At 40.6% G+C, this 14817-nt stretch overlaps 2 protein-coding genes across 2 annotated transcripts in view; one reads left to right on the forward strand and one right to left on the reverse strand.

Moving 5' to 3' along the window:
- The window catches only part of TIMP4 (TIMP metallopeptidase inhibitor 4), a 23358-nt gene extending 9748 nt beyond the window's left edge, over positions 1-13610 (reverse strand). Inside the window, exons 1-2 of the mRNA XM_015420239.1 lie at positions 13448-13610; positions 3303-3400 (exon numbers count right to left, since the gene is read on the reverse strand). Coding sequence (XP_015275725.1) covers positions 3303-3400; positions 13448-13577 — 228 coding nt within the window. The 5' untranslated portion in view covers positions 13578-13610. The remainder of the gene's footprint in view (positions 1-3302; positions 3401-13447) is intronic.
- The window catches only part of SYN2 (synapsin II), a 352644-nt gene that overhangs the window by 236690 nt on the left and 101137 nt on the right, over positions 1-14817 (forward strand). The gene's annotated exons all lie outside the window — the stretch shown is intronic.

The following is a 14817-nucleotide window of genomic DNA, read 5'->3' on the forward strand; positions in this document are numbered from 1 at the left end:
CTTTCAGTTTTGGCCATGTGACTCCCACAATCATCCTGAAGCTGGTGCCAATTCTGAGTCTCCTATCTTTATTCTTTGATGAGTTATGCCTGCCAGTGTGGTGCAGTCAGGGGTTGTTTCATAGAAAAAGAGCTAGGGGAACTCATTAGCATAACTCATTAGCATATGCCACACCCCCTGACATCACCAGAAGTGTGTCATAAGGTCACACCCCCTGACATCACCGAAAGTGTGTCATAAGGCCACACACCCCGTCCCCAACGGTCCCGGCCACCACCGCCGGCCTTGCAGCTCCACTGCCGAGCCCCGCGAAGGCCCTCCCTGGCCCCAGGCAGGCAGGGGTGGGGAGAGGCAGGGAGGACGCAACTTACCCTCCCTCTTCTCCTGCCTCCTCCTGGCTGAATGAGGGCCGGAAGCAGGGGGCGGGGCTTTGTCATGTGCCCCGCTTCCCGTACCTCACCCGGGGGAACTGCGATCCCCCCCCCCGAAATGACCTCTGGGTGCAGTGGTTAAAGTGTCAGACTAGGACCCATGACCTTGTCTAGAAGCCATGAACAAAGTCCTAATTTTCATGATTCATACACAAATAAATATTTGCTGACTTAGCTTGCCAGTTATTTAAGGCTGAGTTCCAAATTATAGTTATAGTGGTGGTAGAAAGTGCCATCAAGACATATCTGACCCCATAGCTGTTTTGAAGGCAAGAGTATTTGGTTTGCAATTGCCTGCCTCTGTGTCACGACCCAAGTATTCCTGAGAGGTCTCCCATCCAAAGACTAACCAGGGCTAACCCTGCTTATCTTCTGAGATCTAATAAGATCAGGCTAGCCTGGGCCATCCAGGTTAGGCCTCTAAAATTATACTGAACTATTTTTAACATGAGTGGTAAAGTGACATCACCACTGTTTCAATTATGACATTAACTCTAAATAATATTCATGCATCATTGGCCTCTTTTCCTCTGAGGATTGTCTTACCCGATAACTCTGCATGAAAACTTCTTAGGCAACTTATTTGTATGACTGCACATCTGCTTGTAAGTCTGAACTTTTCATTGTTTATATGTGTTCCCAAAATAAGCATTCATTCAAATGTGAATAATGTCCCAAGCATAATGTCAATATGAGGCCCAGCTGTAATTCCATGCAGTGCTTCAGATTTAGAATGCTTCTCAAATATCACTGATATAACAAACTGCTTAAACAAATGCTTGTTAAATGCAAAAAAAAGCCCTCCAAAACAACCCGACCAGTGCATATTACGTTCAAAACTGAAATAAAACAAGGTTCTAAGCACCTTCTAAAAACTTGGGAAATCCCTCCATAAAGGAAGATTACATCATGATAAGTGGTGACAGTGTTAGGCAGCCTTAATGTTCAAATGTCCCAAGAGGATTAGTATGGCTGGATGATATATGTAATATTTTATTAGCATACTCCATGGAAAGTTTCATAAATAAACAGCAAGTAAGTTGTGTAACAGCGTTCTGTGCGCCTTGGTGTTTAGTCACGCCGGCCACATGCCCACGGAAACGTCTTCGGACAGCGCTGGCTCTTCGGGTTTGAAACTGAGATGAGCACCGCAACCCTAGAGTCAGATTCGACTGGCTTTCGAGCAAGGGAACCTTTACCTTTACCCTAAATTGTGTGCTGCCATCCTGAAACCTTGGTGAGCCACTGCCAGTTAAAGCAGGCAGTAGTAACCTCAGGAGAAATTATCTGCCTCAGTACAAGACACTTTCTTGTATTCTTGTGTTCATCATAACATAAGCTAGACAAAATTTATTGCCATTCTAATGCAAGATGTTTACTTCTTCCTTCCATTGTCATTGCTGATTTACAATTTTTCCCCCATTAGGATGGAAACTTTATCTCCCCAAATCCTGCCCTCCTCCAGCTCCATCCCTACACATCAGGGATTCAGTACAATGAAAGCTTTCTGAATCAATTTCCCCAAAGGCACAGCAAAATCAACAAAATCTACAAATTTCTTGCAAATATGTCTGGCCACTGTTAAAAAGTGCATGCACATAATATAAATGTTGTCAAAAGAATCTAAAATTAATAATAGGAAAACAATTGATCAATTTGTCATGAACTAGTTATTCAGTATATCCTTATATGTTAATTTTCTTTCCTATGATTATATACACGGAATTGTAGTTATCATTGTGTTTACTGGAAAACTAAAATGTTATGTTCATAAAACAAAAACTGTATGCTGTTATGACCAAAATAAAGCATCAAGTTGGATCAACAGTTTAAAAAAAGAAAAAAGAACAATCTGATAAAATAGTTTAAATTCTTGCAAGCATGTCTAGAATCAAAGTAGATATGACAAAATCAGTTTCCAGAGAAGGGAAAAGAAGGTGTAGCCACCATGTTCAAGTAGACAACAAGTATCTTTTGAAAGATTTCAACTATCTGAAAAAGATGTTCTGACTATAACAACTCAGACTTGTCCTAGCAGGCAGTTGGCCCAATAGCCATTTTTAGAAGTTCCAAACTATACTTAAGACCAATAAATTCAGAGGAATTCACCGTGAACTCAAGCAAAAAGTACATCTGATGACAACAGAAGATCCATAAACAATTCCTCACCATGCAGGTGGGGATATGCCCATGACAGTGGGGAAGGGATGCTTAACATTTAATCTAGGGGCCATTTTTGCTATCAAAAAACGCACACTTAGGAAATAAATGTAGGAATCCTTTCTGCTGAGGTGCCATACTCTCCCTGGCATAGAAAAAAAAAAGGAAGAAGTGCCTAGAACACTGAAAGGATTAAGTAGCTCTTCCTTAGTGCTGCTGCTATGGTGAAATTCTCAGCAGTCTGACTATATTTCTGTTTTTAAAAAGAAGGAGGAAATGCTGATTGGTCATTTATCATTAATGGAAAAAATATATGAGACAATACTTGATCCATGAAGCTTGTTATGATCTGGTATCAGATACGCTCCATCAGAGTAATTGTCTTTTGTCTAATGTTGAAGAGTCCCCATCTGTAGGGTGCTTTATAGAACCATACAGCACTGATGAAGAGAAACTGTAAAAACCTGTTCACCCTACATTTAACAAATTCTGTCTCCAAGGGTGGCATTCATGATTCTTCCCCCTCCTTTTCATTCTCATACTAACTCTCTGAGGTAGGATAGTCTGAAAGAAAGTGATTGGCACAAGATCATCCCAGTGATCTTACAGGATCTTAAGAATGTTCTAAAGCTTTTTGCAGTACTGCTTCTTTAGCCATTCTAAATGGAATATTGTTAATTTGCCTCTAAATAAACAAATGATTACATTTACCTTGATTTGTTTGATTTCATATTGGATCATCTTGTGAGTGTCAAGAGGGTCATCATTGGCTGGAACCACCTTTTCACTGGAAATTTTTGCTCGAATCACTGCAACAAGGAGAAAATAGCACAATACATGATTTTATACATATTTTTACACTCTACTTCTCGTGTCTTATAATATTTGTTTAATGTTACAAAATACTTAGTATTGCCTAAACAGAAGAGTGGTGAACCACATACATCACATGAACTCTCCAGAGTGGGATAAAAATGAGATAAACTAGAGGAGGCCACAACTGCTGGATTCCATAAATAAATTTTGCATAATCTAATTATTCATTTGAATACCTTCAGACTTCCTGAAAAGCAGTCCAAACCCTGTCTCAGATTCTGGATTAATATAGAACAGGAAAAAAGGGGATATAGAGGTACTTGGGACTGGTTTTCCCCTAGCCTTTTCTTGTGTTCCAATGGAGGAAGAACAACGTCTCAGTAGGGAACATCTTGTCTCCCTATATTTTTCAGGGAAATGAAACTTCAACCATGATAAGTAATGTAACACTGAGTATGGCTCAATGTATGGTAACTTTTCATCCTTCTTTTGGGGAATCCAGCAAAAACCTAAAGATAAACTTGTCCTGAGGTTCAGTCCTGTTTGCCTAGGAGAGGAATCTTGAGGTTCACACATTATAAAGTACACAGGTTGGGTCTCAGTTTCCCATCCTGCATATCAGTCAGACATGAATTGCAGGTTCCACAATTGCTGCACAAGTCAGTATCCAATTCCAGATGAATATATAGTGCATTTGGAGAAGGAGCTTCAGCATTTTCCCCTGCATCATTTTCCTAACCTGAAATGGCACTAGTGGGCTGCTATTTGGCCCACTGAGAAAACCTATTCCAAGAAATATGGAGGTTTTCTGAATGTTCCAAATGGCCCCTCACTAGACAGTTTCAGGAATGGAAAATGGCACAGAGGGACTACAAAGCCCCTTCTTGATTGTACCATTCATGTGAAAACTGAGGCAAACTTGCAACTGCTGTTGAACTATTACACACAGTGGAGATCCTAGACCCTTACTGTGCATTCCATAATGTGTGAATTGGCCCCTATAATGTGTGAATCAACTTCAAGGCTATGAGAGCCTTTCCTACCAAACGTCTCACATTCTTCTCCCAACTGGCCTACTGCAATATATAATTACACTTGTAATATATAGTTACACTTGTGTCTCTAATGTTTTTCTTCTCGCTGAGAAAATGAGCTACAATATATACTTTCCCTTCAGGGGGAAAAGAATTGTTTATGTACTCACTATAATTAGGATTGCCAGCCTCCAGGTGGTAGCTGGAGATCTCCTAATATTACAATTGATATCCAGGTGACAGAGATCAATTTTCCTGGAGAAAATGGCCACTTCAGAAGGTGAATCTATGGTATCTAGGGGTATGCAAAAAACCCACTGGGTAATTTTTGGGTTCTGGTATACTGAACTGAAAAAAAGCAGTATTTCCCAATATTCCTGAATCCCAATACCAGTATGGTATTCAGATTTGGGAAATATTCAGGAAACCCACATTTTTTCAGCTCCGTTATACCCTATGGGGACCATTACAGTCAATGGTACCCATAGGGTATAATGGAGAGTTGATCTGGGGGTATCTGGGGTGGGGGGCTGGTGCCTCTCCTCAACCCCCATGACAAAAGATTGGACCAATTCTGTGGGCCCGCAAAGAAGGTGCCCCCATCCTCCATTTTTTTCAATTGAGGAAAAAAGGCATCTAAAGGGATTGCAGTCCCTATAAATGCCTTCTCCAGGCCATGTAACTCCATGGCAAGTGAACTCTGAAGGCATTTAAAGGGATTGCAGTCATGTTAAACACCTCCAAGCGGTGAGTTCACATGGAAGGCTTTTAAAGGGACTGCAAGCCCTGGAGTTGTGTGACTTGGAGAAGGCATTTAGAGGGACTGTGATCCCTTAATGCCCTTTAAATTTGACTATCTGGTGGCCCCAAAAATCCCAAATATTTTCAGGATTTTCAGGGCTTGGCTATTTTGGATAGCTGAACACTACCCCAAATCTGTATCCAGCTGAAACAATATCAAAAAAAATATGATAAGGTATTTTCTGGGTATTTTTTCAGCTCAGATTTAGCCAAACAGACACCCATAATGGTATTATACCCCATTGAAGTCCCTCCCCTACCTAAATCCCACCCTCCTCAGGCTCCACCCCAAAATCTCCAGGTATTTCCCAACCCAGGCCTGGCAACCCTAAGTGTAACTGATGTACATAGTGCTTTAGAGAAGTAAAATAAGCAAGAAGAAAAAACTCTTGCCATGAATAGGGGATCCCACAGCTGCCTCAGCACAATGCTGGGAGATTTGGGAGGGCAATGCCTGGGCAGGGCAGAGGGATGTGATGTTGCTTGCTGGTGATGCTCTAGCCTACTTCCCCCCAAAAAGCCTCCTTACCTTATAAACTCAGGGAAATTCTTACAGTGTTACTATGTTGATGATATTTTTCTCCCGCTCCTCAGTTACTCAGAGACAGGAAAATGGGACTGGGGCTAATCATTCCCTACCTTGGGTGGGTAAATGGGAGACCTAGCCCCCAAAATTTTCCAATGTAAATAAAATGACAGGATTGGGGGAAGGGCAGCCTCTGCAAGTACAGTGAGAACTTTGTGTCACTTTTCATTCAGATACTGTTTGGGGACAAGTATTCCAGATTCTCTAAGAGCTATTTTTGGACTAAATAGTTAACTAGAAGGAGAAGAAAAAAAAATCTCCTGACACAAATGATTGAAAAAGTCTTGTTTCTGGTTATCATCCACTTCTTCTTTGAAGTCAGAGACACTAAGATCATGGGTTGTGAGGCAGATCTTAACTGGTGGACTGGATAATGTAGGAGGTGGCAGCCCTTCTACAGGCACAACCAATTACTGTTTTTCTTTGTACCACTCGTCCTTTAAATTAAATTCTTCAATTCCTATCAATTCTTTAACTCCCATCATTTAGCTATCTTAAAGTCTCTTGTAGCAGCAGTACAGGTGTTGCATCACTATGTTCACAGAACTCATAAAAGGTCCGCAGTCTGTTGAATCAAACGTGCCATCCCTTTCCTCATCAAATAAAATTCCCGTCTATAAGTGTGAATGTTTCACTAGAACAAACTGGGTGCAACAGAGACCACTGTGGCATGGGAATAATTTTCTTCTTGTACCAACACTAGGATTGGTATGCCTGACTCAGCTATCAGCAACTTTTGTAAACTCCCCCTCTACCCTTAAACTACTTATCAGAGAAAGGAAGTCTGTTTCAGGCATGTGGCTAGAATGGGACAGTCCCAGAAAAATTTCCTCTGCTCCCTGCCCATCCAGAGACTCTGGGGATAATTATATCTAAGTGAAATATGCACATTTTATTGCAGTTCAGTGATATGTGATACATTTTAAAAGTTCATAATAAAGTGTAAAATCATGTTTGTGAGCCCACAGTATTCTTTAAAATTTATGTAATGGCTTCTAGAGAAAGTATGTAGTTTAGTCCTCACTACAGTATTGTGAAAGACCAGCTGTAGCTATTTCTGTCTTGTACCCCTGAAGAAAATGGAGACCTCTAAAGGAATGGTTAACCAACATTGTAATGATGACGGCACTGCTGTGTGTGGCTATATGGACTGTCTATTCCTGTTTTTGTTTGGCACCATGTTAGTCTTTTCTAGCATCATGAAAATTATCAGTGGTGGATGTCTAGAAATATACTCTGTGACAATTATGAAAATTATCTAGTTTTCATTCTTTCCATGATAAAGATTACCTGAGTCTGCTAATTAATATGTCATTGGGTTTTTATGAGTCCCAGAACTTCAAAAGCCATAAAAAAGTGCTTACAGAGAGACTGGGATATTATATGTTGAAGTTTTTGGGCTCTCCATTCATACATATTACAATTTTTTTTTAGAAATCTACTTGTTTCGCCAAACCCTGAAAGGAGGGGCTTCCTTTAAGCAAGGAAAGTGATGATCTGCTCCATAGCGGATCAGTATACGCTTAAGTCACTTCTGATTTTTGGTGACCCTATGTATTAACAACCTGTAAAACACCCTATTGTTAACAGCCTTGCTCGTGTCGAGCAAACTGAGGACCGAGGCTTCCTTGGTGGAGTCAATCCATCTCATGCTGGGTCTTCCCTTCCTGCTGCCTTCAATTTTTCCTAGCATTATTGTCTTCTCTTCTCCTAAAGTGACCAGAATACGATGGCCTCAGTTTGGTTATTTTAGCTTCTAGGGAGACTTCAGGCTTAATATGATCTAGAACCCACTTATTTATCTTTTTGGCAGTCCACATTATCTGTTAAACTCTCCTCCAACACCACTTTTCAAATGAATCTACTTTTCTTCTGTCAGCTTTCTTCATTGTTCAATTTTCACATCTGTACATAGTAATGGTGTGAATTATCTTGATCTTTCTTGCCAGCAACATATCCTAATGCTTAAGGATCTGCCGAGGGAGGCAGGCAGGGATGGGGGGAGCAATCTTTCCCGGAGCGCTGGCTCCGGAAAGATGGAGGACGGGGCTGGGGGGGCTGGCCTGGGCTGCGTGCAGCGGCCCAAAAGAAGCAGGAAGGGATGGGGAGATCTTTCCCGGAGCATGTGGCTCCGGGAAGATGGAGGATGGGGCTTGGGGGGCTGGGGGAGGCTTGCCTGGGCTGCGTGCAGCAGCCCCAGGCAGGCAGGAAGAAACGGGGGGGAGATCTTTCCCGGAGCACGTGGCTCCGGGAAGATTTAGGACAGGGCAGGGAGGAAGGTAATGCACCCTCCTGCTTCTGCCTCCTTCTGCAACAGAATGAGGCTGGAAGCAGAGGGTGGCTGGAAGCAGGGGGCGGGGCTTTGCCATGTGCCCGCCCCCCGGTGCCTCACTCCCTGAGCGCCGTACCGGGGCGCTCCGGCCCTATCCGAGGCCTGGCTGTAGCTCATTAAGCAAAACTGATAGATCAAGGGAATGTAGAAAAAAAAAACCCATTCCCTTAGTGATGCTACACTGTTAGGTAAGAAAGAGTGCCAACCATTATTGCATATTCTCTATTTGTTTGTTTGTTTTAGAATTTTTTTAATGCTACCTTACTAGGAACCTGCCCAAGTCAGGTTACAACATAAAAATAATTTTAAAACCCTAAATTTTATAATATATTAATTAATATCCAACATTATTAAAAAACAGCCCAGCATAAAAACCTAGACCATAAACACAGACCACAGACACCCTTAAATAAATTTCCAGACTAAAAAAGCAACCCATAATTACAATCTTGGGTGAACAGAAACATTTTGGTAAGAAGAAGGAGGAGGAGGAGCAGGAGGAGGAGGTTGGATTTATACCCCGCCCTTCACTACCTAAAGGTGTCTTAGAGCGGCTTACAAACTCCTTTCCCTTCCCCTCCCCACAACAGACACCCTGTTAGGTAAAAGAAGAAGAAGAAGAGATTGGATTTATACCCCACCCTTCACTACCCAAAGGTGTCTCAGAGCGACTTACAAACTCCTTTCCCTTCCCCTCCCCACAACAGAAACCCTGTGAGGTAGGTGGGGCTGAGAGAACTCTAGACAGAAATTGATCTTTTTTCAAGAACAGCTGTTATCAGAACTACGGCTTGCCCAAGGTCATCCAACCAGATGCAAGTGGAAGAGTGGAGAATCAAACCCGGTTCTCCCAGATTAGAGTCCGCGCACTTGACCACTACACCAAACCACTACACCAAACAACATAGGCACTAGGTGAGCCTCAAAGGGAATGGCATTCCACAAATGAGGTTCCACAACTGAAACTTAGAGAAAGCAGGACCTGTGAGGCAGATCTTAATGGATCAGCTGGACAGTATGAGAAATGGTGGACCTTCAAGTACCCTGACCCATAGCCACTTAGAAGAGAAGAAGAAGTCTCAGAGTGGCTTACAAACTACTTTCCCTTCCCCTCCCCACAACAAACACCCTGTGAGGTAAGTGGAGGCTGAGAGAGCTCTGAGAGAACTGTCCTTGAGATAACAGCTCTGAAAAAACTATGGCTTGCCCAAGGTCATCCAGCAGCTGTAAGTGGAGTGGGGAATCAAACCTGGTTCTCCCAGATTAGAGTCCACACACTTAACCACTACACCAAACTGGCTTAAAGGGTTTAAAGGTAAGAACCAGCACTTTGAATTGTGCCTGGAAATAAAATTGACAGCTTATCCAGATGTTTCAGCTCTGGGGTGATATGATCCCTGTATCCCACCTCTGACAATAGCCTGGCTGCTGAGTTTTGGACAAGCTGAAGTTTCCAGACCATTTTCAAAGGTCCACATCTAGATCATACTCAGATCAGTTCACATACATCCATTCTTCAACTACAGCCTGCCAATCCAGTCACTTTCACTTATAATGCTAAGAAGGCTATTTAGTTTGAAATGTATTACTTCATTATGATGTTAATGTGGAAGAAGTCATCCATTTCTGAACTGAATGTGTATTCTAGATAGTATAGATTTTAATTCAATTCACAAGCAGCAGCAATTCAAAGACTGCAAGATCATAATCCAAAGAAAATGTCTGATCGGGATGTCAGCAATACATTGATGGCACCTGATTTCATATCAGATTGCAAACTTGACAAACAACATCATGAACACTTTGAACATTAAGGTGTGGGTTTTTTTACTAAGAACACAGAGAGAGAGAGAGAGAGAGAGAGAGAGAGAGAGAGAGAGAGAGAGAGAGAGAGAGAGAGAGAGAGAGAGAATAAAGTGCATGGACAGAATATGAGATTAAACGTTGGTGGGCCTTGTAATGGAGTTCTCCAGTAGGTAACAGCCATTTATCACTACCATCTGTAACATTCGTTGTGAATGAATGCAACTTGCCCGCTGGCTGACCACTTCAGAGAAGTGAGTTGAAATGAACCTTGATTGTTTGCCAGCCAGAGAAGACATGCCAAGGCTGCAATATGCAGAAGGTTCATGCACCTGTAAATGGATAAGGAAAGAGAAGCCACATCCTCTCTTACCCACTTTGTACACTGCAACTTGTACATTTTTATAGAATTAAATTAAATTAAATATATACAAAAGGCCAGATAAATATATTGGAACATAGTTCTGCAGCTTAATTTCTGTTCATATGCATTTATTCTTGGGAGGAATGTGCAGTTGATAGATGTACACCTCTCCAACTGTTAAGCACTGGCTACCAATTTCTATTAAGAATTTCTGCTTTCTGGAAGCTTCCTAAAGTATATGTTAGTCATATAGTTTGAGCAGTGTTATTCACTGTCACAAATACAATGTTCACCATTTACATGGCTCTGAACAGGTGGAGATCTTTACAGTCTGCAACTCTTACAGTCCACTGTTTGAGACTAAGGAAAACCCTCTTTTGCTTCCTAGTAAAGTCTGAAATAAGACATAGGAAGTTAGGAGGATAGGCACAGCACATAAAGTGTTCGGTATTTTGAAGAAGTAGGTCACAGGAAGCTTGGTTGTTGAGCTGCTTATGCAAGGCCAAACTAACATGGACAGTGCTGGTAAGCTACTGCCTTTATTGTGTGCTGTACTACAGGACACAGTTTCTGCTGTCATACTCAAATATTAATGTAGTTTCGATTCATGTTTGTATGTGCTCTTATCCTTCATGGTATCTGAGCCTGCCGGTCTGATTTGTTCCAAGTTACTTGGGCCTGTTTGGTAGTTATGGAGTGTTTTGAAACTAAGCATAGCTTGAAGCAACAAAAGATCCCCTGACAGGAATAGACAAAATGTCACACCACTAATCACACAGACAAATGCCACAGTGAAAGTGCTCCTTGTTTAGTCTTGGGAATGCTGAGGGTTCTGAATTAGCCAGAGGTTGTTCAAGTGAGGTCTGTTGATTTAACCAATGCCTGTGCCACCCTTCCACATTCAAGAAGTAAACGTATGGAAAGTCGGAAAGTTCAAGAATTTAGAAGTCAAATATGAGGTTTGAATTATTTAAAGTGTTGTTGATTTAATATGCTTGTTTATTTTGTCTTGATTTTAATGTCCTCAAATACTATTTCATAACAAGAATTGTTTTAAGAATTTTTGTTTTAGATCCAGTTAAGCAAATAAGCTGCTAAAGTGGTAAATGTCCAAATTTAATTATTCATCGTGTTTAAATGCTACTATATATAGGTACAGATGCATATTCTTGAATCCAAGATCACTTTCTGTAAAAGCTATAAAACTAGATACATTTCCCCAGTTCTTCACACCCAAGTCTATTTCAGAGCAGCGATACACAAAAGCAATGTTGATTAATGTCCTTCATAAAAACCCTTTGGTTCCTTCTTCTTCGTTAGTTAGCACAGTGAAGACCTCTACAACCACCTCCCCAATCTTCCTCTATTCTTTCTCTCCTGGTTTTTGATTGAGAAAAGTGGACATCAGGAAAAAGTAAATATCCCTTCTCCAAACTCTCTAAAGCAAATACCTATATCACAGAAATGTTGTTTTCTGATTTTAAGTATAGGATATCACAGAAATGTTGTTTTCTGATTTTCTAAACACGGGTTAGACTGAATCAACATAGTGAATGAATTCAGAAATATAGACTATAAGAGACATGTACAATCATGTCATCCGCTTTTACAGCATACGTATTCCAGTTCAACCCCCACCCCCATGACCCTCTGACATATCAACAACTCTGAACTCTGAGTAAATAGACAGTCTGTAGTCCAGATCAAATAGAATGCATTTAGTTGCCCATACATCTGAATTTAACACTGCACGCATCTGACAAAGTGGGTTGTCTCACAAATAAATTTTCCACAATGGGTACTATAATACTCTGTAACATATAAAGTCTGCTTTGGGTGTGTGCTGTCCAGGAATTAAAAATGGCTTCTTGCCACACTGCATTAATAGGGTGATTTTTACTATGTTGTTAATAAGCATGCATTTAATTTGGTTAAAGGTAGCATTTTGCAAAGTCAGCTCTTAAAGACTAGAAAAATTGTATACCACATTTGGGGGGGAGGGATCCTTCTCTTATTCCTTTCTGTATCAATGCTTCTATTTGCTCTAAACTATGTGATGCCATGAAGTCTTTCAAACTGATTACCAACAACTACTTGATGTGGCTGTTTTCACTTTCAGAAAAATGCATCAGATGCATTTTGAGTACTGACTGGATTCTTTCAAAATGTTTAATGACTATTAAATTGATGTAAAAGTAATGTGCTTTTTCCAGAGAATTCCAATTTGGCATGTTTGGTGTAGGTAATCTAATGAAAACATTACTTAACGCAGCCAGATTAAGAAACACTTTAATTGGTGGTTTTAAACAGAGTTTAGAGTTTGTCATGGCTACAAAGATTTTCTGTCAGCACATGAAAGCAATTAATCAGTATGCAGAAGGTATTGCTTGTCCCATAGAGATGCTAATTTTGTGACATTTTAGAAACTCATGTTCTACATTTACTGTTCACTCTGGATGGAAGCTAACTAGCCATAGCATGAGCTGATTAAAATGAAAAGAGTGTACAATGTCAAATTTTCTTATTTGAATGTTGGTTCTAATTGTGTATGATTAGTTTGCTAATATGTAGACTGAAAGCTTAAAATAAACTTGTTTTAAAATATGTTTTGAGACTGTGTAAAATACTTTGCCAAATGTTCATTTTTAAAGAGCTGGCAGGTTGCCCAATTCTTCTTTGACTCCCCCAAAAAGGAGATAATTATATAAGAAATTAGTGAAAAACTAGATTATCACCTAATATCCAGTTTGTTCAATTATAGGGTAATGTAACAATAAAAAAAGATTCCTATAATTTACACATGTTATATACATTACATAATACATTACATTATTTTACATATTCAGTCAGCTGCACTTAGCTCAGGTTCTTGTTACTGTAAAGTCCATACAGTACACTATAATAAGACACATTTGCAGAGAAAGCTGAAATGCTAAAGAAACAACTGCATTTTATTCTTGTAATACTTTTTGTTTTAAACCTTTTCTCATGGAACCAAATACTACTATTTCTTAGATGTGAAGCCCTAGAGAGTTGCAGAAAAGCCACCACATTTAAATCTAGTGCCTGTTCCTTGCTTACTAGCAGTGTAAAAACTGCACATAACATTTTATGACTCACCTAAAGCAGAATCGCAGATGAGCTGCTGTGGATGAGCAGGAGCACAGCTGCAAGCTTCTATCAGCTCTTGAATCCTGAGGGTTAGAAGAAGTAACAGTGAAAATAACAAGGTACCGAACAGAGGATTCATGCTGCTTAAAACACTGCTTGCTGGCCAGCTTGAAGAAAATGTTCTTTCACTCTTGACTTGATATCTAAACTTCCTAATGACTGTCTAGTTTCGGCTCTGTGCAAGCAGCAGTTCAGTTTCAGCAGACTTAAAATGCTTTTCCCTCCTTTTTTTTGGTGGTGGTGGTGGTGGGAGAGCTGTCTCAGCACAGCCTAACAATATACTTATGTTAACTGACTTCTAATGTTCCTGACATAGGGACCCCCTTATTTATGGCCCCAACACTTAGTTGTAACCCCGCCTTCCTTTAAGCAAAGAGCAGATCATTGGTGAAAATATTGTATGACAACGTTGTTGTACCAAAGGAGAGGTTACCTTATTTCATTGCATCACAATGTTGTTGTTATGAATCACTGTTAGCAATACTCAGGAGATCCTGTCAGAATATGCATTCTACTTCCTTCTACAGTTGATTTTAGGATATTTAGAATAACAGAAGAATAAATATAAATTGCTGCGTGCCATTTTCCATTTCTTTTGTCTTCAGAGTAAACCGTGAGCCCAAAGTCTATGCAAACTTTCATCATCAGATTCAGTTTTCATTCACTTCCTAATCTTTCCTTGTCCCTTTCAACATTTTCTTGGAAGTTCAGTTCTCAGCCATAAGCTAAGGCAGCTGTCTGTGCTGGGTGGGAGATGGGGAGGAAAAACAAGGGCTCTGTTTTAGCAATGGCTACAGCTAGGCAACTAATGTTGCTTGCTGCAGCCCTTCCCCCTGTGTTTTGGCCAGTTGCATGGCTTAGGGGCAGGGCCAGCAGACCTGAAGGCTTGGTGGTTCCAGTTTGGCCCACATCACATTGTTATAGGAAGGGGCTGCAAACAGGTGGGCATTCAGTTCCCTCTGAGAGCAAAAGGAAACAGAGGAGCAGAAGCAGTGGTGACAGCAGCAGTGTTTGTCTGTTTGCCAGTTGCATAGGCCAGCATTTATTAAATACTTCAAGGACTTACTTTTAAGGCCTATAGAAGTGGTAAATCCAAGCAACAAAAGGAAAGGTTACAATACAGCACTTTAGCTGCTACATTGTAACATAGGAGTTTTAACATCTGTGGTTTTGTGGGGGGTTTTTGTTTCTCCCAGAGGGGAATTTTTTATTGATTTTTTTAATACACTACAAAAAACTAACAGAAAAAAAACGAGAAGGGGAACTACATATATAGGAGAAAGCAAGAAACCCACTACTAACTAAAAACCAAAGATTGG

Source organism: Gekko japonicus, unplaced genomic scaffold (assembly GCF_001447785.1).
Source record: "Gekko japonicus isolate JY-2015 unplaced genomic scaffold, Gekko_japonicus_V1.1 scaffold254, whole genome shotgun sequence".
NCBI classification, from domain to species: domain Eukaryota; kingdom Metazoa; phylum Chordata; class Lepidosauria; order Squamata; family Gekkonidae; genus Gekko; species Gekko japonicus.